The sequence below is a fragment of the Parus major genome, chromosome 6 (genome assembly GCF_001522545.3).
Source record: "Parus major isolate Abel chromosome 6, Parus_major1.1, whole genome shotgun sequence".
Classification (NCBI taxonomy): Eukaryota; Metazoa; Chordata; class Aves; order Passeriformes; family Paridae; genus Parus; species Parus major.
The window spans coordinates 14001671-14024494 of record NC_031775.1 but is presented as its reverse complement, the minus strand read 5'-3'; the positions used below and the strand labels follow the sequence as shown (position 1 = coordinate 14024494).

At 39.4% G+C, this 22824-nt stretch overlaps 1 protein-coding gene across 1 annotated transcript in view; it reads left to right on the top strand.

The window, feature by feature from the left end:
• Window positions 1-22491, top strand: part of VSTM4 (V-set and transmembrane domain containing 4) — a 32381-nt gene extending 9890 nt beyond the window's left edge. Inside the window, exons 4-8 of the mRNA XM_015633835.3 lie at window positions 588-695; window positions 3195-3228; window positions 8190-8302; window positions 9129-9190; window positions 19873-22491. Of these exons, the coding sequence (XP_015489321.1) occupies window positions 588-695; window positions 3195-3228; window positions 8190-8302; window positions 9129-9190; window positions 19873-19998 (443 nt within the window). The 3' untranslated portion in view covers window positions 19999-22491. The remainder of the gene's footprint in view (window positions 1-587; window positions 696-3194; window positions 3229-8189; window positions 8303-9128; window positions 9191-19872) is intronic.
• Window positions 22492-22824: the final 333 nt, after the last annotated feature.

Below are 22824 nucleotides of genomic sequence, written 5' to 3'. Positions count from 1 at the left end.
TGTCTGTTATGGCCAATTGAAAAATAACCGCTGGAAATATGTCACAACACCTCAATAAAAGCCATGAAGGGAGACTAAGGCTGTAGTTTGAAAAAGAAAAAAATAATCATACAAAAATCTCAAGCCAGTGCTGCCAGCAGAAGAATCAATTGCAGACTTTCTTCCTTCTTCCCCAGTCACTCAGCACTCTCCCCACTTGTTTCATCATTTGTGTGTTTGTTTCCTTTTGTTACACACACAAAAAAAGGTACAGTTGTTTGAGCTGGGAAATAACCCAACTGAAGTCCTTTTGGGTTTTGAGTTGTTGCTCAAAAAATCCCCAAAACCCAAACCAGTTCTTTGTTTTCTCCTGAAAGTCTCAACTCATAAGTGCAGTTACACGTATTTGCATTTATGCAGACTTCAATCAAATTTTAAACTGAGCAGAATGCTATAGGTAAGTTTCAGGAGGGTTAAACTGTTTCTGAACTGTTACACTAAATCCTCTGGCCAGAGTCTGTTTAGATCTTGTAGATGTAACTTTTTTCTGCCCTATCATCATGGAGCATCAGCTGCAACACTGACCATCATCTGTGCTTGGGTTTCAGATCTGTACGTGTATGCAGTGTTTGTGTGTTCCATAGGAATCATCAGTGTCCTCCTTTTTACACTTGTCATTCTCTGTCAGTCACTTCTGAACAAGAAGAGATCCACAGGTGAGCAAATTGCCATTCCTCATGACTACAAAGCCCTTGACAAGAAGTGGGGCAGGGGGAGGGGAAAAGAAAATACAGAGAAAGCAGGAAAAATAAATATTTCCTTGCCTTGATTGTTATTTCAGATAAAATTGGTAGGAAGAAAAAAATTCTGCCAGCCAAATTAGAACAAAGACATTTTATTTCCTTTAAATAGTAAGGAAATAAAACTTTAAATTTGCTCTGGACTTTTCAAAAATCTTTTGCCTTTGCACAAACATAAGTTGAAGGTAATTGGAACTTCTTTCAAAGGAGACCAAGTGCTGAATTATTAAGTTCAGTTCTGACCAGAAGCTAAAATTTTGCATGATTCATGTTTCTCCAAACATGTAGAAGGGTTTCAAAGCAATCTTAACTTTGGTATTTTATTCTCCTTTCTTGAGTAGCTGTCAATATTCTTGGGAATTTGAGGGGTTTTGTTAGCACTCTTTCACTTGAAGTATTTTCTGAAACAAAAGCATCATTTCAATGTTCACATCTGTCTTTTCAGAATAATATTTCAAGATCAAGGGTTACTATTTCATTCTTTGCCTCAGAGGTTGCATCAAAGCCTTGTTGTTGTAAACAGAAGTGCTATTTCAGATCTGTGGGGTAACAGTGCAGGCTCTACTTTCATTTCAGTTTGAAAGTGGTTTATTTGGAGACCTCACACAAGCTGCAAGGATGAGACAGCAGCACACGTAGCAGCCTCCATGTCAGAGGAGAGTGTAGGGACCACCTTTGAACAGAAGCTCTCCGAAGGAGTTTGGTTAATGACTTGCTTTGTTAATGACAAGAGAGAATCATGACTTTGCTGCCTCTGCATCCTACACAGATCCCCCGTAGGAATGAGTGACTCAGATACACAAGTGAAAAGACATGTATGCCAGAAATAGATGTACAGAGAAGCCCTTGCCTGACCACAAACACATTTCAGGCTGTGGCTCCATGTTCCTGGTAGTGCACTTAGCAGAGTAGCTGTGATTCTAACTGAACCAAACAACTCTGCTTTCCAAGAGGAAGGAGCAAGATCGATGTTATTCTTCCTACCCTGTTAAGTGATGACAAAGGTTTTGTGCCAAAGGAATACCCACACTTAAGTGTGTTGGTCATGGTGAGTCACCCTGAAGCCACAAGCACTAGTCTGGTGTGTCCCAGTTTTTCTTGAGCAGACATTGGGTTGGAATTTGGTCTTTTTTGTCAACTTACTGCTGTGAGCATACAAGCAGCTTGAAGGAAAGGTCTGTTTACACTGAACCAACACCAGCTAAATAGTGAAATAATATATGATATAGAAAGGATATACAAAAGAGAAAAAGTAGGTTCTTCTGAGCTGCTAAAGCCATTCTTTGCTACCCAGATAGCTGAATATTTGCATGCTCGAAAACATGTCAGCACTGTACATGAGCATTCCCTTACTCCTGAAAGATCAGGCCTACTCTTCTCTGATACATTTAATAAAGGCCTGACAGGCAGATCAAAGCACTGCCTTGACTGCCTTAAACATTGTCCCTGTGTTAATCCCAGCTCCTGGTGCTCTCAGCACCCATTTCCTTAGGACCAAAATGCACCTCCTAGGAGCTGTAAGGCTCTTTTATAATGGGAGAATTTAGCTAAGTCCAAATATTAAATACTTTCCCATAGAGAGGGGCATAGTCATGTGAGTGTCCCATTGTCTGGTTTTCATAGTCCTTTAAAGAACAGAGAATGAGAAGGGAGGGGCATGTCTGTGTTGCATTCAACTTCACATCACGACCCAGGGATGCTTTCTCATCCTTCTGAGATATAAATTGGCAGTAGGTTGACCAGAAGAACCAGAGCCTGTCCTTTAAGAGAGGCATAGAAGCCACAAAGCCACAAAAGAGCATCTTAATAACCCTGGCTCCTAAAAGGCTGCAGTGGGGGCAGCTGCCCTTACTCGGGACTACTGACTCAAAGGAGTACGAAGTAGGAGGATTTACACAGCTCACACACACAGCTGTCAGAGGCAGGATGGTGGCTGGACTGGACCTCTGATGTGATCCCAGAAGGGATCCCTTTATGCCTATGGCCACAATCTGACTTACATTAGGAACAGCCGTGGCTCCTGTGGGTGAATGGTTTATTTCAGGCTTCTGGAAATAAATACATGCACCACAAGGGAAATAAAAGTCTTCAAAGTAAAATTACTGGCCTGCTGTGCTTTTCCTTAGCAAGCTGTCTTTTGGCTGGGCTGACCACTGGAATGTGTGTTGCCCAGCATTTCCATAGAAGATTTTTGGTGTTGTTTAATACATTCCCCTCTCCCAAGAGCAGCTATGTCTTTGAGACAGACTGCATTTTAAAGCCCAATACAATGTATGGTGACTATCATTAGCTCACCCAGTGTAACAACCTGGAAACTTCACCATCTCAGCAGCACAGGTCTGTCTGCAGAGCCCATCTGAAACTCATAAGCTATCATAAGCCACATTTTCTGTCTTTTTTTCTTTTCTTTAACAGTGAAGCATTACCTGGTGAAATGCCCCCAGAACAGGTAGGAGATTACACATCTCTTTACTCTAAACCAAGGTACCAGTTCTGGATTTGTTTTGCTATGCATGCTGAAGAAGAGGAATAATGTTTTCAAAATGCTTATGGGAACATAAAGAGCTGCACATCCCTTACTCATGAATGTGCCTGCTGTGCATGAAAAGGGAGATCTTCCTGGGCTAGCTGTAGGTCCTGCAGGTGTTCCAGTGACCAGCCTTTCCCTGATGCTCTGAATTGCTTTCTGAAAAAGCCTACTTTCATTCTGTGTGGGTTTCCAGAGTTCCCCAGGACCTCATGGGATGGTAATGACTTAAACTGTCCATGTACATAGAACAAATCACAGTGTTTCCCAGGGATTCCCACACCCAGGAATGGAGTGAGGTTTAAAAGCAGATTTTCAAGGCTCACAGTCTGTTCACAGCTGAAGACTCCAAGTGATGGGAAGAATTCTTCTGCTGCTGCAGTGTTAATCACTGTCCCTTTAAATACCACCGGCTGCCAAAAGCTTTTGATGGTGTGGCTGTAAAACTGATTTCTGCTGTATGATTTTCCTTGTATGTATATTGGACTGGGACTGCAGTAAAAATATATGACAAGTATTTTACAAACAAAAAAGATGAAAGAGGGATGCCTCATAACAATGCAGAAGCACAGCTGTTTCCCAATTTTCAGTGACAGAAACCATGTGTTTATGGCCTTGCAGTTTAAATCCAATACCTCTCGATATCACATACTCTTTCTCATAATCTCTTTAGTCACTAAGGGATTCAATGCCAAATATAGCACACCCAAGATCCTCCAACAGTGTGATTTTTAGTGCATTCTTGTGTGATTATCGTGGTATTCAATCTAACTGGTACTCAGATGGAAGTGAAACCAAAACAAATCAGCACAGGGTTCAGGAGGGGCCAGTACAACCCAAAACTTTCACATTATTCATGGACAGATCTTTGTTCTGTGACCTTGACCAGCCATTGCACCACCCAAAATTTCAGAGACGCCTCAGCAGTTTTTATTTTTTTCCTGTGTGTTTTTGCTTTTCCCCCTTCCTTATTAACTGCTGGGACAAAGTTGGAATTACAAAACACAAACAAAAAAGAATGGGGAGGGGGAGGAAATAAAAGTATTTTGGTAGGGAAAAAGAGAAGGAAAATGAGACCAAACTCATGGAGCATGGCAGTCAGATAAAAACTCATACTGTAAACTCTGACTCTCTGGGAATAGGTGATTCTGCTGCAGACACTGAATTTAGGAGGCTGAATAGCAGGGAGAAAAAAAGCCAATGTCATTTCTTCACTATAAAACAGATTCTCTAGAAGGGAAAGAAATGCATGGCTCTGTATGGATAAAAACACAGTTTCATGTATTTCAGTGTGACAAGTTATGCTAATGAAATCCTTGATCACACGAATGCATGCCTGAAGTGCATTAATTCGGGGTTTAAAATTAAATAGTTGTGAAAGGGTTATCAGCATCATAATTGTTATGCTTCACACTTGGTACCATTTATTTTCCAGGCTCTGCTCAAAACACAAACCATCACTTCCTTCGAACTCAGTGCCCTTCACCTGCAAATTCCTTGTCTTGGAACTTAATTCAACACACTTAGACCCAAAACCTACTGTCTAAATATCCATTAGGCTAAACTGATTGACTAATTTGCATTAGATTCTTGCCATTTCAGCCTTGATTAGAGAAGCTCAACTCCAACTCCCTTAGTGATATTTCAAACCCAGAGTAGAATCCAGTTTCAAGATTACATTAATAGTCTGATGTCTAAGAAATGTCTATTCCCACTACAGTCATACCTAAGCATGTTAAAATATTTTATGTCAGAATGATGTTTTTACTTTTAATTGGAATCTAAAGCACAATGGGATAAGTGATTTGCCCCAGGTCTTACAAAATGGCCGTGGTAGAAAAGAAAATTAAATCCAGATTTCCTGAGTATAACAAAACAAATATTTAGGTTTTGGTTTGCTACTTGACCAATAACAAATTAAGGAAAAAAGAACTGAGTTGACCAAAACCCACTTTTTTTTACCACATTTTAAAAATAACTACCTAAATAAAAGAGTACAGTTATTTTTAGTTTTCCAAACCACCTAATTCCATTTCCTGGTGTTTTCTTTTCTTTAAATACCTCTTTTCATATTATTTTTCTTGTTACTGGATCATTTTGTTAGTTTTCAGATCCAGAAACCCCCAGGAGGTGAAGCTTTGAAAACAGGAACATTTTTTCTGTCTTTTTTATTTGTGTTGGCCTGAACTCTCTAGTCCTTCAGTGACTGTTCTTCTGGAGATAAGTAATTGGAGGTAAATAAAGTGTTTGCCTCAGAAAACTGTCGATCTCTACACCTTGGTTCCACAGTGCCAATCTCACATTACAGGAACAAATTCTGCCACATAGAACAAGAAACAAGAACCCAGCTATCCCTGGCACCTTTTCACACAGCTCTCCTGTCTGGAAAATATCCAAGTAACTCCCAGTTCACTCAAGTGAATTTTTTGTCACCCCTCTGCAGACCTATGACAAGAGAAAATAGCTGACTTAGATGACAACAGGAAAAGTTCCACATTCTAGACTCTAGTAAGGATAGCAAAGCCAAAATTGTAGCAGTTTCCTAGGTCTTGTAATAGCCATGACCTCCAGGGAGGTCTCCAGGGAAAGGAGGTTTTCCAGGGAAACTGCTGCCCTGGTTCCATGATGATTACACACCATCCACAGGTTACTTCCCCAAACCCCTGTGTTTTTCTTGCTCTCAAAAACTCATTAGATCCTTCAAGAAATGCACGACGTGACACTGTTGAAACAGAAGCCAGGGTGGCTGAAGAAGGAGCTGGAGATAAAAAAAATAACTTTCCTTTAGGCATAGAGCAAGACAAGCTCACAAAGAGGCAGTGTTTCAGAGCCAAGGAGACTTTTCTGAGCCTCCTTGTTTGGTTTGAGGAGCTCAGTTCCAAGACAGCAAGTATAGTTATTGTATCTCCCAGAATTAGTTAACCCTGTGTGGCCCTGGCATTTAAAAGAAACCTGCAAGTCTCAAATACATTTCTTTGTAGCTTCACTTTTCCTGGCAAAGCAGGAATAATAACTCAGTGCAATGAATTGACACTGAGCCTTTTCATATATTGTGCTTAAAGTTGTATCAGAACAACAGCATCTTTAAGCTACACATCTGCCTTAATGACCTTGGATTATTAAACCCAAAAACATTGAAAAAATAATTCCCATCTCCTTGTTGATAGTCTTTCTTCTTGGTAGTTTGCTGTTTGTACAAAGAAACCAGGCAGAACAGTTTCATTTTCTGCTGGTTTTAAACCATTTTGTCTTGATTTTAGTATAGAAACAAATGGTTGTTGTGGGATAGGTTCATAGTAGAGCAGCCAGACTTAGAAATGGTTTCAGTCCAACCCTCCGTTTACATAAGATGTGATTTATTTATAAATCATGAACATGTTGTATTCTTTAAACACTTTTTAGAAAGTTTGGCAGCAAACCTATGTTTTTTACTGAGTACATGAAACAGAACTCAAGAAAACCAGCAAACCAGAGTATTTTTGTAATCCACACAGGTGTAAATTCAGAGTGATTTTACAAATGGTAGTGACATTCATGTGGATTTACAACTGTGTAAAATGGTAATGCCTGTAATTTTGTTGTTTTTGTGTGGGCAATAGCTGAGACAACTTAACTTTCATGAAGTCTTTGGCCCAGTCTGACTATTTTATTCTATTAATATAAAGAGAATGTTTCATTATACAAAAGAATCTGGAGAGGAACAGGAGGTTGGGACAAATGGCTTAAAGTTCAGTGGAATAAGTGTTGCCATTGTTATGACTATGGAGACCCAGTTGTGTTCCATGGCGTGGTGGAAGCCACATGAGAGAAGAGAAAGGTCCCCACAACCATACTGCCCTACCCTTTCCCAGGGTGAGCCCAGGGGCAGATGCAGCTGAGCAAGGACTGCTTACCAAGTCACCACCATCACTGTATTCATCATAACTAAATGGTTTACACTCTCCCCCCACCACAGCTGTATGTTAAGATTCCTTTCATTGCCACTTAAGTCAGCAGTACAATTTTATTCCCTTTTACCTGCAAGCAGGGAGCCCCTGCAGGGTCAGTTACCACTCAGGTGAGCCACAGTGACAGTCGCTGCAACCTGACTGCATATCTGAGCCCTAAATATTCAAAGCAGGATTTTTGATCTAAACCTCTGGGAGGTGATAAGAGTAAAAAAATCCAGCCTTAAGGGATTTTAAACTCTGATAGTCCAAACACAAAAGCTCTCTTGGATAAGAGTCTCTTTACAGTATAACTTGTATTCTTCCCTCATAGCACCTTTTCAGAACAGATGTACTGGAGAATGTCTGAGTTAGAGTGTGGAACACAGCTTCTTGTTTTATATTCCCTGGACACACTGGCCCCCTTGAAGAAAACAGATTTTGCAGATGTGGGTTTGTGAGCTGCCTGAAGACATGCTGCATGCCCTCCTAGTCCCTCAGCCAATCTTATCTCAGAATCTGCATTGAAAATTTTGCTTTTCCATACACATCCCATGGGAGCTTATGCAACTATTGTAATCTGTCTGAGCCTCTGACCCTCGAGGACAGGCAGGCAGAAGTTCACCCTGGGTGCAGCAGTGGGGTCATACATGCTTTTAAGGAATAGGTGCCATGAAATGGGTCTTGTTTAAACCTGACAGTTTGCATTTTCTATGCCAGGATGAGTGAGACTCTTTGCATTTCTCAGCCATACTATATGGCTGAAAAAATGCGAAACCCAGAGCATTTCCCACCCCTGTAAGAGGTTTCTCATTATATACCCAGATCACAGTCCAGGTCGTTGGGCACAGACTCTCACAAGTGGAAGGTGACATGTTTGCATGAACCCACAGGAATAAACTTTCTTTCCCTCCACTGACTTCATTTTCCCCTCACTTTTGGGCCTGTGCTTTGCAGTTCTGGGGAGACAGTTACCAGTGTGACCAGCATGTCTCCTCTACAGCCTAAGAAGGTAAAGAAAAAGAAAGAAAAAGAGAAACTGGAGCAGCCACCAGCCATCCCAGCAAAAGGTATGAGCACAGAGGTATTTCAAATCCTGAGCACAGCCATGGAGCAGCAGCAGAGCGTGGGACATCAGGAATCCTGCACTTTGCCACTGTCTCTGCCTGTGAGGTGGCCTGTTCTTGCTCCCACCTGTGGGGGAAGAAGTTCCCAGTAGCTGCTGCTGGGACAGGCTGTCACCTCCCTGCAGCTTTAGCCATTCTGTGATGCTGCTCAATGAGTCCAAGCAGGAGGTCTCAGCTCCCACTAACTAGAGAAGAGAGAGGAACCTCTGCAGCAATATGCACCATGCTCAAAGAGAAGATTAAAGTTGGGCAAGTTGAAATTCCTTGTTGGGGGTATTCCGAGGGAAGCCAGCACATTGCACTCTTTAAAACTGCTGGTGCACTTGGGAAGTGAAGCAAACAGAGCAGATAAAGAAAGATCAACCTCTAGGGGACTTCATTTTCCAAGAGGATTTGCAACTCCGGGGTCAGTCTCACAAACTCTTGGGTGTACTTTCTGAGCCAGTGCTGAGCCAGTGGGAGAGAGGAGGGAAAGGACCTGAAGATTTCCTGCTAGGTCACAGATGGTCAGTTCTCAGGGGGTATACTTGCTCTAGCGTTCCCATACAAGCAGCATGTCTTGCATATCAGATTCTTTAATCTTATGAATTTTTCTAATTCAAATCATTCATTATGCCTCCTTGTAAAATATGAAATGTGGTTAAACTCAGTAGATGCATTTGCTTCTAATTTGATAATAATGTGTCATTTATAAATTGCTAATGCATATACTAAAAATGACAGTGAATGATAGTAATACAAAATGATCCCTTAATATTTATTTTTGTAGCTCCAATTGCCAATAATTTCCCGAAGCCCAAGCTCTTGAAACCTCAAAGAAAACTGATCCTGGTGAGTAATTTTCTATGACATAACTTTCTGCATATTCTTCTCTTTCAATACAAGTGCTGTAATGTTGCCAGAATTCTAGATTCAGATATTTTTAATTACCTTAAAAAAATCATACAAGTCTTTTTTTTTTAAGTAATAATTTTTCAAGTGAGAAATTATCTTGGTTCTTTTCATTTTGAGGATTATTTTACATCAGATTATGTTTTCAAGGTTTCTAACAGTGGTCATGTCTACAAACTTGGCCTGTCCTTAAAGGAAACCTGCTATTCATTCTCACGTGCTTCTGGCAGCTGGTCTTTTGGGAAAAAATACCAGTTACTGACAGAATCATAACTGCACTGTTCACATTTCTTTTGAGACTTTTCAAATGAGAAACGGGGAGCCTTATTCTGTACTTCACTCATGTAAGTCAGAAATGCCTTGAATTGCAGGAATAAGATGGATATATACATATATATATATAGTTCATACTAAGGAAAAAAACCCTTCATATAATAGCTTCTCTTGGTTATGAGTTTCTGTTTGAAAAATACCCTTGCAGATACATGCTAGACAAATCAGATGGATGGTGAGATGTTTCTTTGCTTTTGTAGCAAAGCAGTGCCTGGACAAGACATCCAGTGGTGATAGAGTGACACAGTTTTATACCAACTCACTTCACCTATAGCTGCAGTGGTCTGCTATGCTCCTGCTATGCTCTATGTAGTCAATAGAAAGAGAGAGGAGTTAGAGTCAGAGCCTGATGTTCCTGGTAATTCAGACTACTGCTCTGAGTTGCCTTTTGGGAATCCTTTTTTCCTTCTCTGGCAATAGAGAGATCCCAGAGAGACCAACTCTCTACATTAGGTGAAGGTGGGTGCCTAAAATTATGTCACTGGAATAACTCAAATGCCGTGTGATGGTTTCACTTTTAGATGAGGCATAGAACTGGGAACCTTCACACCAATTGTCAGTAAACTGCTTTTTACAACCCTGGGTACCTGGGCATAATGTCAGTATTTGAGAAGAGTTCAGCTAATATCTTAGGCAATTTTACTGCTTGACTATGAAGCTTGTTGTACCTCTGCTGGTCCTGCTGGGATTGCCCCTTGGCCAGACTCTGCTCATAGAGGTGAGGCTTTGTTAGAGGAAGAGGCAGAGTTTTAAAACTCCATGAAAAAGGCCTTATGTTGACACAGGTAATTGTGGCAGGCCAAAGCTGTGCTAAGAGGACAAAGACACAGATGAGAGCGTTTGGAACCAGCCACCCTTTGCCAGTGTGTAAATCCCAGTGCCTGGGCACATCAGTAGTCTGTCAGTCTTCAGCCCTCTTAGGAAAAGCTTTCACCAGTTAAAGCACTCAGACTCTTCCTATAGGTCAGTAAAGCACATCAACACCTGCTGAACTTGAAGGAAATCTGTTTCCAGATACTTTTTCTTTCTGGAATAATTCCAAGGATTGCCCTCAAATAGCTGTTGGCTGTTCCCTTCCTGCTATGCAGCACCAGTCAAGGTCCAAACACTTTGGAGGTGAGCAGGAGTAAAGCCTTTTCAAGCAAAGAAATCAGTTTTGTCTCTCCTAGCACAGCTGAGGATCCACACACTGCATGCAGACAGTAAACTCTGTTTTAATGCCTCACTGTTGGAATTCAGTCTGGCAGCTGTTCCCATATGTTGCTCTCTTCCCTTTCATATTTCACCTCAGAGCGCACCTGGAGAGACGTAGCAGCTCACAGAAAGAACACAGTCTGTGGACATGAGTTAGTTTTTAGTTAAAGTGATCCAACAAATATGGACCCACCTAGAAATAAAGTGCATTAAGGGACAAAGTAAACTAAACCAAAGTCAGTTTGAAAGGCACATTCAAAAGCTGGGCAGGGCACTTCCCAGAGCAGTTTCCCAATTCTGTTCCTTTTGCCTCCTTTTACAACACAGTTGCCTATGTTTTTGTACTCTCAGGAAAAAATAATCCATACTTTCTGCTTTTACACTACTTTTTTATTTTTATTTTTCTGAGGAAAATTAAACTAATTGAAGTTAAAGAAAAATTTCAGAATATACAGAGAAAAAGGCATATCAAATACATCTAAATGAAACTTTTTTTTTATTATTACCAAATTCGTCGCCCCATTTTAATTCTCAAAAAATTCTCAGATTTTAAATTTTCCATCTGCTTTGGGGCTAAAAAAAATCATCATCATCGTGCTAAATCTCTGCAGGATAAAATAACCTTTTCTTTCCAACTATAATGATTGCACAGCTGGTGTCTACACTAGATCTTTTTTTCATTGATGGCACACACCACATAATCACTACCGCAAAGACAGACAAAATTGCCAAGTTTCTGGGCTACTTCTGTAGCTTCCCTGTGCAACCCAAGGAAGGGACTATATTGGGGCACCAGGAGAATATTCTAGAAAACCTAAGCTAACAAGCTAGAGTGTAAAGGAACATTACAAAATAATTCCAGTGTTTTGGGAAATTTTTTTGTAATAGCCTAAATACCAGCAAAATTATTTCCAGAGGACATATGCTTTTGGTTTCTTGAAAGATGTTTATAATAAACTAGAGAATTTCTTTTGTTGTTAACGTGCTAGAGTGGGTTGCAGTATAATTTTACAAGAACACAATAACCTGGATAAAATATGGACATAATCTCAATGAAAATTAAAAAAAAAAGAGAAAGCCTAATACCAAGTTCAATTGCACAGCTTTGAGTAAAGCCTTTTAAATACTCTGCTTAAGTCATATTGTTTTAGCCAGAATAACAATTCTATGCTCCCCCTGTTGCAAAAATATTCCCCATCAGTGTCATTCTCTATTAGCATCAATGAGAAATGTGTACAGATCAAAGGAAATAGAGATGCTGAAATGCAAAAAGGGATGTTTTTATAGCATGCAAGAAGCACAGAGAGTCATTACGAAGAAGAAAATTCAGGGGGCCCACAAACTCTTCTCTCTAAGGGCTGTTCTGCTCTAGCCTTAAGTACTTAGCCCTTTGAGTTGGTAAAAATAAATCTTTCACTTCCTCAACCAAATTTTCTGGTAGGCCTTTCATTGCCTCCTAGAGATTAGCTGTCATAGCCCAAGAGTGTCAGTTACAGAACATCATCTAAATGAAAAGGCTTTAGTGTTTTTTCATGAAGGTTTAAACCATCAATCTTAGGAGCTCCTGCATGATTCACTACAACCAATGGAAAGGATGTGAATTCAGGTTGGATCAAATCTTCAGATCTTTACTTAAGCAAAATTTTTGTTGACTTCTTCATTTTCACTAAATTTTAAGGGGAGGAATACCTTCCCAGATAAGACTGCTATAGGGAATCTTCTGATTCTGCCACTGACGTGCACTCTGCTACATCATATAAATATCACACTTTGAAATCAGGTAAATATCTCCTGTATTACAAATTATCCACTTGGGCTTAGTCCTCTGTCTAGTTCTTAGGACATTCAGACATGGCTGTGTAAATCTCACAGAGTTGGCTGTTCCTACACCCATTAACCTCTTGAACTGAATAGGATTGACCTCTCTATTGAATAGGATGTATCTGGCTTCTCTTGTTCCCCACCACAGAGTACCTGCTGTTCCTGTGTGACTTCTGGAGCAGTGTCCTCTCAGTGACCATAGTGCTGAGCTATTTAAGAGAAGCACCCTTCTGCCTTCAGCTCATAGAGCATAGACAGCATTGTTTATTTCAGCATGGACTGGATCACCAGTGGCTCAGTGCTATGTGATTCCTGAGAGCTGCTTTTGATGATAATGGTGATGTAAAAGCTACTTGAGAAACAGGAAGGGATTATGGTTATCTAAGGTGGAGGGAAATTTCTAGCAGTCAGTATTTTGTGCAATTAGTAGGATTCCTTAGTAGTCTTAACTGTAGGTACCATTGGCCCTTTCCTTGAGAAAGAAAAGGAAGTGAAATACATCTGCTCAGTAATTTGTGAATTCTGAAGCTGGGAGCAGTCAGGTCTTCCCTTCCACTGGATGACTTTAAATGAGAAACTGTGCCACCCTCTGTTAGAAGAGTTGCTTCCTCTACAACAGGTAATGAGAGATGATTTAAGCTCCCAATTTCTTAAGGCATTATTTATCTCCACAGACTTTCAATAAGACCATACATACGATATACAAAGGAGTGGTGAACAGTTCTTCCCTTGACTCCTTGTCATTCTTTAATATTTCCATTCAGTCCTCATAATTCTGCTCTCTATAAGATGAATAATGTTTTGGATTTTTTTTCAGTTTTTCCATAGGATGTGAGATGTCCATAGGACATGAATATCATGAGCACTTTCAGGTTGACACTTGGAACTCAACATACTCAAAGCTACTGGGTTATGCTTGCTTCCCCATTCAGATTGAGTTGCTATCTTTACTCCCAAGAAGGAACAATTTGTATAAATATGTAAAATTTCTTGTTGGATCTGTGTTGAGACTTGTGTATTTACAAAATCCCACAGTAGATGATTTTTGTGTGATGACACTTTTGGAGTAATAAAAGTGTCATTGGTGGAGTGAAAACTTTTAATTACTTCATTGGCCTGATTTCCAGCAATGTTGGTTTAGAATGCAGGAATAACTGCAACTATAAAAGCAATAGAGCATTACAAAGGTTAGAATGCTTTTCCCTCAAAACTCATTCAGTGGGATTTATCAAATCATCTTTATCCCTGACTCTGTAATCATAACTTCTGTGGGATTCAATAACAAAATTTAGATGCAATGGTGAAAGAATCTTCACAAATTGTAGATATATACTCAGGGAGTATAGGAAACATTTTATGCTATAGGGTGTAAAAATAGGCATCTTATTGGGAAAAAAAAACCCTGCCTTTTTTAACAGATAATGCCACTAAATGACATAGTTACTACTCTCCACATTTTCCAAAGTCATATTTCTTAGCTTTGTCACTGAATGTCTCTCTTGATATTTCAGCACTCTTACTGGCCAGTAGATGGATTTCTAGAGGATAAGTCATTTTGCAGATCTAGCTTTAAAACTTCTGCAGAAGTAATTTCTGAAGCTCCTGTGTTCCATGGGGATCTCTGGCTTTCTGCTACCAGTCAAGTCACTGACATTGGCAAACACTTGAAGCTCTTAAAAAAAATAAATTTTCTGACTTCTGAGTTACGGTACTATCTTAATGAGGAAGTCATTCCACTGAAGCTTATAGGGTTAATTGAGCATTAAGAGTATTTGTGGCCCTCAGGAACACTACTGATTTCAGCACAAGAAAGGCCACATATTACAAAGCGAGGAATTTTCCAATGTAGATTAAAAACAGGACTGTCAAAGGTTAATCCTGTTCTCTCTGAATCTACAGTGAGGTTTCTCCTGCCTGACCCCACTGGCAGCATGTGCTTTATCCACTGTCCCTGGTGGCCCAGAGAAGGGAGTTGCAGCCCATCCACCAAACATGCTGGATCTGTGCTTCAGCACATCCTCACTTCCACCTCCATCTCTGACCCTTCAGTGATGGCCAAGCTGGCAGCCATATCCCAGCCCCTCCACGGCTGTTAGAACCGTGCTTTGAAAAGGAGATACGCAGAGGAGATCCCCTTTCCCTTAGGCTGCACTCAGCATGCAGTTTCCACCCTTCTGGGCATGCATACCGAGACAGCCAACAATCTCTTCCTGTGCTAACACAGCCCAACCAGTTGGCCTGGGGAGCCGACACTTTCTGGTGGAGTGTGCTCAGCAGTGACACTGGATGCTCCTGAGCTGTGCCATCTGGACAGTATCTGCATTTTTCTGTGGAGCTTTTTACCGACTGTGACTACAAAACAGGATGTTTCTCAAACATTAAAGGAAAAAGGCCAAAGAGTTTGGCTTTTGCAAGAGAAAGGGAGAGGAAAAAAAAATGGTAGTTCCAGAGCGTGCTTGTTAAGATGGGCTCTTTCATAGCAGTGGGCGAGGCTGCTGCTTGCTTGGTGCTGTGGAGTATCCTGGTGAGAAGTGCATTTCCTAGAGACTGGATCAAACAAACATTAGCGGCACCTCTTGACTCTGTACCTTTCCCATTTGCACTTTCTGCAGCGTTCCCAGGCACCACATGTCCACCCAACAGCAGGCACGGCCGGGCCACAGGTGGCATTTGCCATGTACTGGCAGTCACACCAGCAAACATCTGCAGGATTGGCAGGGATTCATCCTTGCTGACCTAATCCATTCACCTATGAGTGCAGGGCATGCCAGTGAGGGTGCAGTTCCATTTTCAAGTGTTGCTGGAGAAAGCCACAGTTACTAAAAATACTGTGAAGCTCTGACTGGAATTTCATAGAATCATAGAATGGCTTTAGAAGGGACCTTAGAGGTCAGCTAGTTCCAGCCCCACTGTCCATGTGCACGATTTGGGACATATGCTTATCCAGAAAACTCAGAGCCAAAAATTCAATTTCATCTATAGTTTTTTTTTCTCCTGTGTAAAAGTCTTTCTGTATCATATCTCAAACAAAAACTACATTACCTGTGATTATATAGACACTGAATTCAAAGGGGAATGTCTGCAGCAATAGTCTCTAAAATATTTGAGACTGAAATGAACTGTCAAGATAGGCCTTTTCGGCTTATTTTTGATAGTAAACTAAAAATTCACATTGGGTTTGGCATCTTCATGATAACATGTGTTGTCATGGAACAGAGACATTGCAGCAGTCTCTAAGTGCAAGTTGGCATCTGTTGCTTTTCCAAAGAAGTTAAATTTATGAGGTTATTATGTGCTTGTTTTCTTTATACCTCATTACAAATTTAGATAATAGTAGTCTTAGTTAAACTTCTAGAACTTTCGAGTCTGACATTACTCACAGTAAACATCCTTGAGGCTGCAAAGAAACAAACTAGCTAAGCCTGGCAGGAGCAAAATTGACATTCCTGGTAATTATGACATAAAATTCAGAATAATTTTGATTACAACCCCAACGCTTCTAGTTCATTTTTATATTCTAGACAAACCCAATTAAAACAAAACTATATATACATATACTTTAGTTTCTTTTACATATTCACATGATAGACCTTGCAGATTGTTTAATAAGAAAAATGTTCCTATAACTGAACTTTTTTGAGTAGTTGCCCATATGAAACCCTGTGACTGGAATAAACTAAAACTGGAAGAAACCTGGAAGAGGAATCGTTTTGCATTTGCCAGAAGATACACTGGAAAATAACTCTTCCTAATTTATATTTTGGCAAAGTGTATGATCCCAAGATGAGAAAACAGACATTCAAGATAAATACTGTATCTAGGAATGCCACATTCAAATAGAATCCTACTTGAAGAAGTCATTCAATATTGTTTTAGAACAATTGATGCAATTTTTTAGAAGAGGATTTTGTAGCCCTAGAAATGCCAATGACTTCCTAGAGGAAGAGTCAGGACAGAAAGAGAAGGGTGACTGGCCAGTCATTCATTGTCTCTTTCTCTTCTGCCCTACCCTGCATCCCACCTATAACATCAGTTATTAAAGTCACGCCATTGTTCCAGAAAGGAGCTGGTGGCACGGTTCCAGGTTAACACTGCCAAGACAATATCCAATCCTAATGAGAGATGAAATTGTAGAATTAGGTTTTTTTTTTCTCCCTGTCTGCTCAAAAAAGTTGGTCTTGGACAAACAAACCAGCAAAATTAAATTAAACATGTGGTTGATAAATGAAGTGCAGAAGAGTGTATGGAATAAAAACCTGGCTACCACAGGTACTTAAAGTACTGTTGGCTCCCATGCACTGTTATTACACATCTTTTGCTGAAAACTGTATACCTTTCACAATTTTGAACCTCCTGTGTGTTTCCTCATATTTTCAATCAAATTATTACATACTAGAAATATGCATAAGGGAAATTATTCTACACATTTTATGGTGTGCTGTTGCTTGTAGCAGTAATTGAAGTACCTTTTCCACTTATGAAAGTACTAATTTTATTTCGTTTTATTGCTTTTCTAGATGCAATTATTTATTTAGTGTGTTTTGGCTTTATTAAATTATGTTTACTATAGGAACATCATAAAAATGTATGAAAGCAACACATCAGCCACTACTGCCCAATGACTTGTTTTGGGGAATCTAGTGTTATTTTTCATATCCAAACATAATAGAATAAGGTAAGAATAAAGAGATAATCTACACTAGAAAACAATGCAATTTTGAGATAATATAATAAAACACCTGGACAATATGATTTCATAAATCTTACTTCTAAAATTTACATGAGCTGGGCATTAGGGTGGCTATTTTAGGACATGCGGCATTTTCTAAATGGAAACATAACAAAAAATATGATTAAACAATAAAGGGGAAAACATATAGAGATTTAGCTTGTCCTAAACAACTGGTACCTACAGAACAATGAAAATATTTCTGCCTCAACAGATGTTCTGCATCAGACTTAGAAAGTGTAGAGTTTTTGTCTGGCAGTGACCAACAGCTTTGTTTCAAAAGTTTTATCAGATTCATTTTAGGAGGCTTTTCACATGCACTGTATCAATATGCATTGAAGGTCTAAAACTGGCAGCAAAATTCCCAATACCTTCAGGGACTCAATACACTGTCAACCACTGAAAAGAAAATCTTCAGCATTTGTTGGTGTTACTGTGGTGTCCACCCTCAATGGAACTCCTGTTTTTAGCTTCTGTACTACATAACTGAATAGACAGGCACATATCATTTGAAATCTCAAAAGGAATCTTTAACTTAACATAAAAGCAAGAAACAACTGAAGTGCCTAGAAACTGAGGCTAATACTTTCAGGATAGAAAGAAAAGGGCAATATGAAAATTTTTCAGGCATCACAGCAGTTGACCAAGAGTTTTTTTCTAAGCCAAGGTCAGGATAGGAGAGATGTCTTTCTAAGCACTATGGTTGAGTTCAGCTTTAATATATTAACAAAGAAAATATATTGTTTGATTTATCTTACAGTCAAGATCCATCTGGATCCATGAATCCAGAAGGAATTCCTTCTGTCATTACACCAGAGAATTCATTGAAAGCAGGAAATTTTCTGTGTTGTCAACAGCAGAGCATTTGATAGTGAATGAGGAGCAGAAGTTGAGATCAAACAGTGCAACACGTGGAAGTGGGGGAGGGAGGGAAGCCAGTGTGAACAGTGAAATGCAAAGGTGCCAGTCCTGCAGGCAGTGCCCTGCACAGGGCTTGTGCTCACATTGCACAGATCAGCTGACTTCAGTGACACCACTTGCAGCAGCAGCTGCACAAATTTTTGAAGATTTGATCTGCAGAGAAGAAATAAGATCAAATTAATGCTGGAAAAGTGTAAACTTTCTCACCCTGATGGAAACAACCTGAAATGCTGAGTGTGAGCAACTGTCAAGGCAAAAGGAGAGGATTCCAGGGCAGTGCAAAGGACAGGAAGCAGGAGAGCCCAGGGACTGATTTCAGAGCATATTAGATGCTTATCTTTTTAGGCAGAAGGCAATACAATAATTATTCACATTTCAAGGAAAAAGGACTGTTTTGTGTTAGAACAGAAATAAATAAGCAATAAATAAAATGTGAAGCTTCTGGCCTTGGCAAATACTTACAATTTCTTCCTAACATTTAAGTACTGTGTGGAAAATCTTGGTTTATGAACTTTGAGCTGGTTTTAAGTTTACAACTGCCAAAGTATTTCTTAGTCTGAGAGATGCAACCTTTTCATGCTTACTTCTTGTGACTGCAAAAATATGCATGGCTGAAATGTTCTGTTTTAATTTTCTTCTGCACTTCAGCTTGAGGACACCAGTTGTTGGTAGAACACATTACTCTAGAAGATAAAGAACAAATTCTACAGTTCTTCACTTACTTAGGGCTGTAGAACTTCACCCTTTTTCAGGGAGCACAGACCTCAGTTTTCTATAGATGAACTGAAATCCATTTCAAGTACTGATGATTTCACAATTACACAGCAACTCTTATTTGTTGCTACATTTTCTGAGGTGAGTTAGACATGAACAACCCCCTCCCAACTGTGAGCAGAACACCCATGGGAGCATAATGCAAGATTTTCCTTTTCCAAGCCACCTGAGTCTGGATGAAGCTACCAATAGTAGTAGGCAGCTCCTTCCACACATGAGAAATTTGTTCAGTAAATTTTATCGTTTTAAGTCAAATTCAATCATTATAATACAGCAGATAGTTTTGGTAGTATGGCCTTTGTTCCAAACTCTGAACTCATCTATAGCTTGGCAAAAGTGGTAAAATTCCACTGGAACAGCAGTAATTCTATCCAGTTTTTTCTGCCTTCTGTGTATTTTTAACATTTTTTGGTTCTGTTAAGAAATATATTGAGAGGCTCTGTGAGTGGCTGTGATTAGAGATGTAACTGGTCCAAGGTTTACAGCTGGAGAGCAAATCTGGCATATATCTCTCAAAATGTGAAATATGCAATAAATAAAATTGGGAAATTTAGTATTAAGGAGGATGAACATTTTGCTAACACACATCTTTCAATCTGTAATGTTTGAATTGTTGAAATGTTCTGTGTTAGTGAAATTAGAAGTAAACCTGCAAATCCTACTTAGCCCTGTTTCCTATTTTTAATATTATTTTTATTTCATCTTCTATGAACTAGCTCTAATGCAGAGTAAACTGGTTAACAACATAGTAGAATTAGAATGGGTGGGAGAAGAACTATATCCAGTGTTATAAAATATCTACATTCAGTGGTAATGACATTATCATGAATTTGTTGGTTCTGTTTTGCAGCCAAAAATTGCAGAGGAGAATTTAACATATGCTGAACTTGAACTGATGAAGCCAATTCAGGAAGCCAAAGGCATTTCCAGTATGACAGTCTACGCACAGATACTCTTTGAGGAGAACAAGTTGTAATAGTTCATGACTGTATAAATGCCCTTTTGTCTGGGTTCTATTTAATTCTTGCTGTGCTGTTTATTTATAAAAATCATACAAATGTCCTTATTTTTTTATTTTCATTCATGCACTTCTATTTTTCTATGAGACTTTTAAACACAATGTAGTTGAAAGTAATCATAGAAAAAGCAGATGGTCAACAAGTGACATCCCAGAGATACCCTCTGTAGTGTCCTATGCCCCTGTTGGAAGTGGACTGAAGTTCCACCTGGGACATTTTTAACACTAAACATTATTACTTCTTTAATGCTAATGTGATGAGTCCAGCTGCAATGTCAGTATCTTAGCAAGCCTCAGGAGGACTGACAGCAGGACCCATACCCATCAACCTGCTACTGAAGGAAAAGACTGCTGACCAGGAAAAGGGCTACTTTAATGCACTTTGTCCCATCAGAAAAATATTAACCCAATAAAGCTGAGATGTTTTTTCTACACCCAAGGAAAAGCTAAAATTACTTTTTCTGGGTTTTTTTCCCCTTCTCCAGAAATAGTTTAAAAAGTTTGTGCTCTATGTTTTCAAATTCCCCTTTCTAAATGACATTGTCTTAAAAAACTTACATTACTTTTAGTATGGTGTTTGAAATAAAATATTTCAAAATAATCTACAGGTTACATTTATAGTTAAACCCCCAAGATTTAAGGAAGAATATTCATAGCTTGGGAACATCTCCCAGGATTTGATTTTTTAAAATTCTGATTGGGAATAGGGAAAACTTGATAGTGACTAAAAAACTGAGAGAACCAGGACACTGCTTTTGGTCTTGGTTTAGTTTGGTGTTTACAAATCTGCAAAGGTTTCCTCTTGTAGCCTGCACTAATGAGCTGCTGATCTAGAGGGAAAAATTACACAGCTTCTCCTTCATATGGAACAGACTCTGTAAAGCCCTGCTGACTTTGATGTTATTTCTTTGGAAAGACCAAAGGAGATAGGGAAATGAGCCTAATGTGAGGACACAAAATAACATTCCTCCTTCTTTACCTTCGATAACTGAGAAGGCGTTCTTCCTTTTCCTTTGATAGAAATTAATGGAAAATGAGCTGTTCTGTGCCATCCCGGGCATTTCATGAAGAACAGCTGGACTGATGTTTTCAAGCTCATGTATGTTCAATGCCTGAATTTCCCCAAAGCTCAGGGAGAGTTTGATATCCAACATCTTTCCAATCTTGGGAAGCTTTAACCCTTGAGTAGCTGTGCAGTTCATGGAGATGTAAAAGCATGGGCTCTTGAGGTCACCATTAGGTTGTGGAGAGCCAACACTTGGCATGTGCCAGGTCTTCTCCAGGTCTGTGAGGGAGCCCCGTGACAGATTGCTCATTTAGCAGTATTTGATGTGGATTTTGGAGCAGCACTCCTTGGGTTCTGGAGTCATAACTAAGGTGGTCCAAGTTACTTCTTCCTTTACAGGTCACACCCTTTTAGTGTTAGAACGGCTTCTTACCAGGACTCAGAGCACAGCTGGGAATCATCACAGGAACATTCATGCCCTTATTCCCATTACTGCATGGGAGTGCAGGAGAGGAGAATGGGGGGACAATCAAGGATGGAGACATGCATCCACGAGCAGCCATGTGACACAGCACATCAGTGCCTTTTGGAAGGGTTCACCAGAATAAGCGAGTTTGCATAAACTGCTTCTCAACTTTTTGAACAGTGGTAGGTGTTCAGCAGCACACCTAATCCATTACTGTCTAGCCAGGATCTGTAAATATAAAATGCAGTCATCATCTTCCACATTGGATAAAAATCCCTTCTATAAAGAGGAATTTAAGAAAAGCTTATCAGGCTGACCATTATGTACAGTACTAATCCAATTCTATTCCTTCATCAAAACAGTTCTTTCCTAACTAAGGCCAGCTTTCATCAACAGATTTGCTAGTAATTATTTGCATTTTTAATGTTTGTGTTTGTGAGCTGTCAAAAAATATGTTTGTTTCACCTCTGTGTTATCCCAGGATTTAATCACCCACCAAAAGGGCATGGTATCTTTCCTTGTTCTCTGATCAGGTGTTAGCCTTTCAGTGACAACAGCAATCAACTCGTTGACCAAAACCACACTGGTGCTAATGAGTGATTCAACATTCAGGAATCAGTTTTGGAACAGCCAGTTTAACTGATTATTCAGAGCGGACGTCTGTAATGTAGACAGCTGTTCAAAAGGCCTTAGAAAAATACAGAATTTATTAGTTGCTACTTTGGAATTTAAAATCCTAACACTAATGATTTTACTACTTAGCTGTGAAAACTTTCAGGTTTGGTTACATACATTTCTTTTGCATAGAACTGGCCATTGTGCCCATTGTTCAGAAGAATCCTCTACTGTATATTTATGCCCAGCATGTTAATGAATACTGTTCTTTATGTATTAATATCTTATATATTCCTGTTTATGTTTGATATCTAATTCCCTAAAATAATAGTTAATTGAACTGAATAAATTACCATTTTTGTAAGATTTGTTGTCTTAGTCTCTGTAGGATTTATTGCTTCCTAGAGAAGGATATTGCTTCTTAGATTGAAGGACATGTGTTTATCTTTTACACAACATTTAGAAAGTCACAGTATCTGGAATTGAATTCTTCATTCTGTAGAAAATTCCAGGCTTTTCAAATGTTTTTTATTTGGAGCTGACTTCAGATGGCAGCAGAATCTGAAAAGTAACAGACCAGGTGAGTGAAACAAGGCCAGAAATATTACTCAGGAGATCACCCATTTTCCTGAGCAGACATTTCCTATATCTTTTCTTATGCAATGTCCACCAAGATTTAATAATGTCAGATCATATC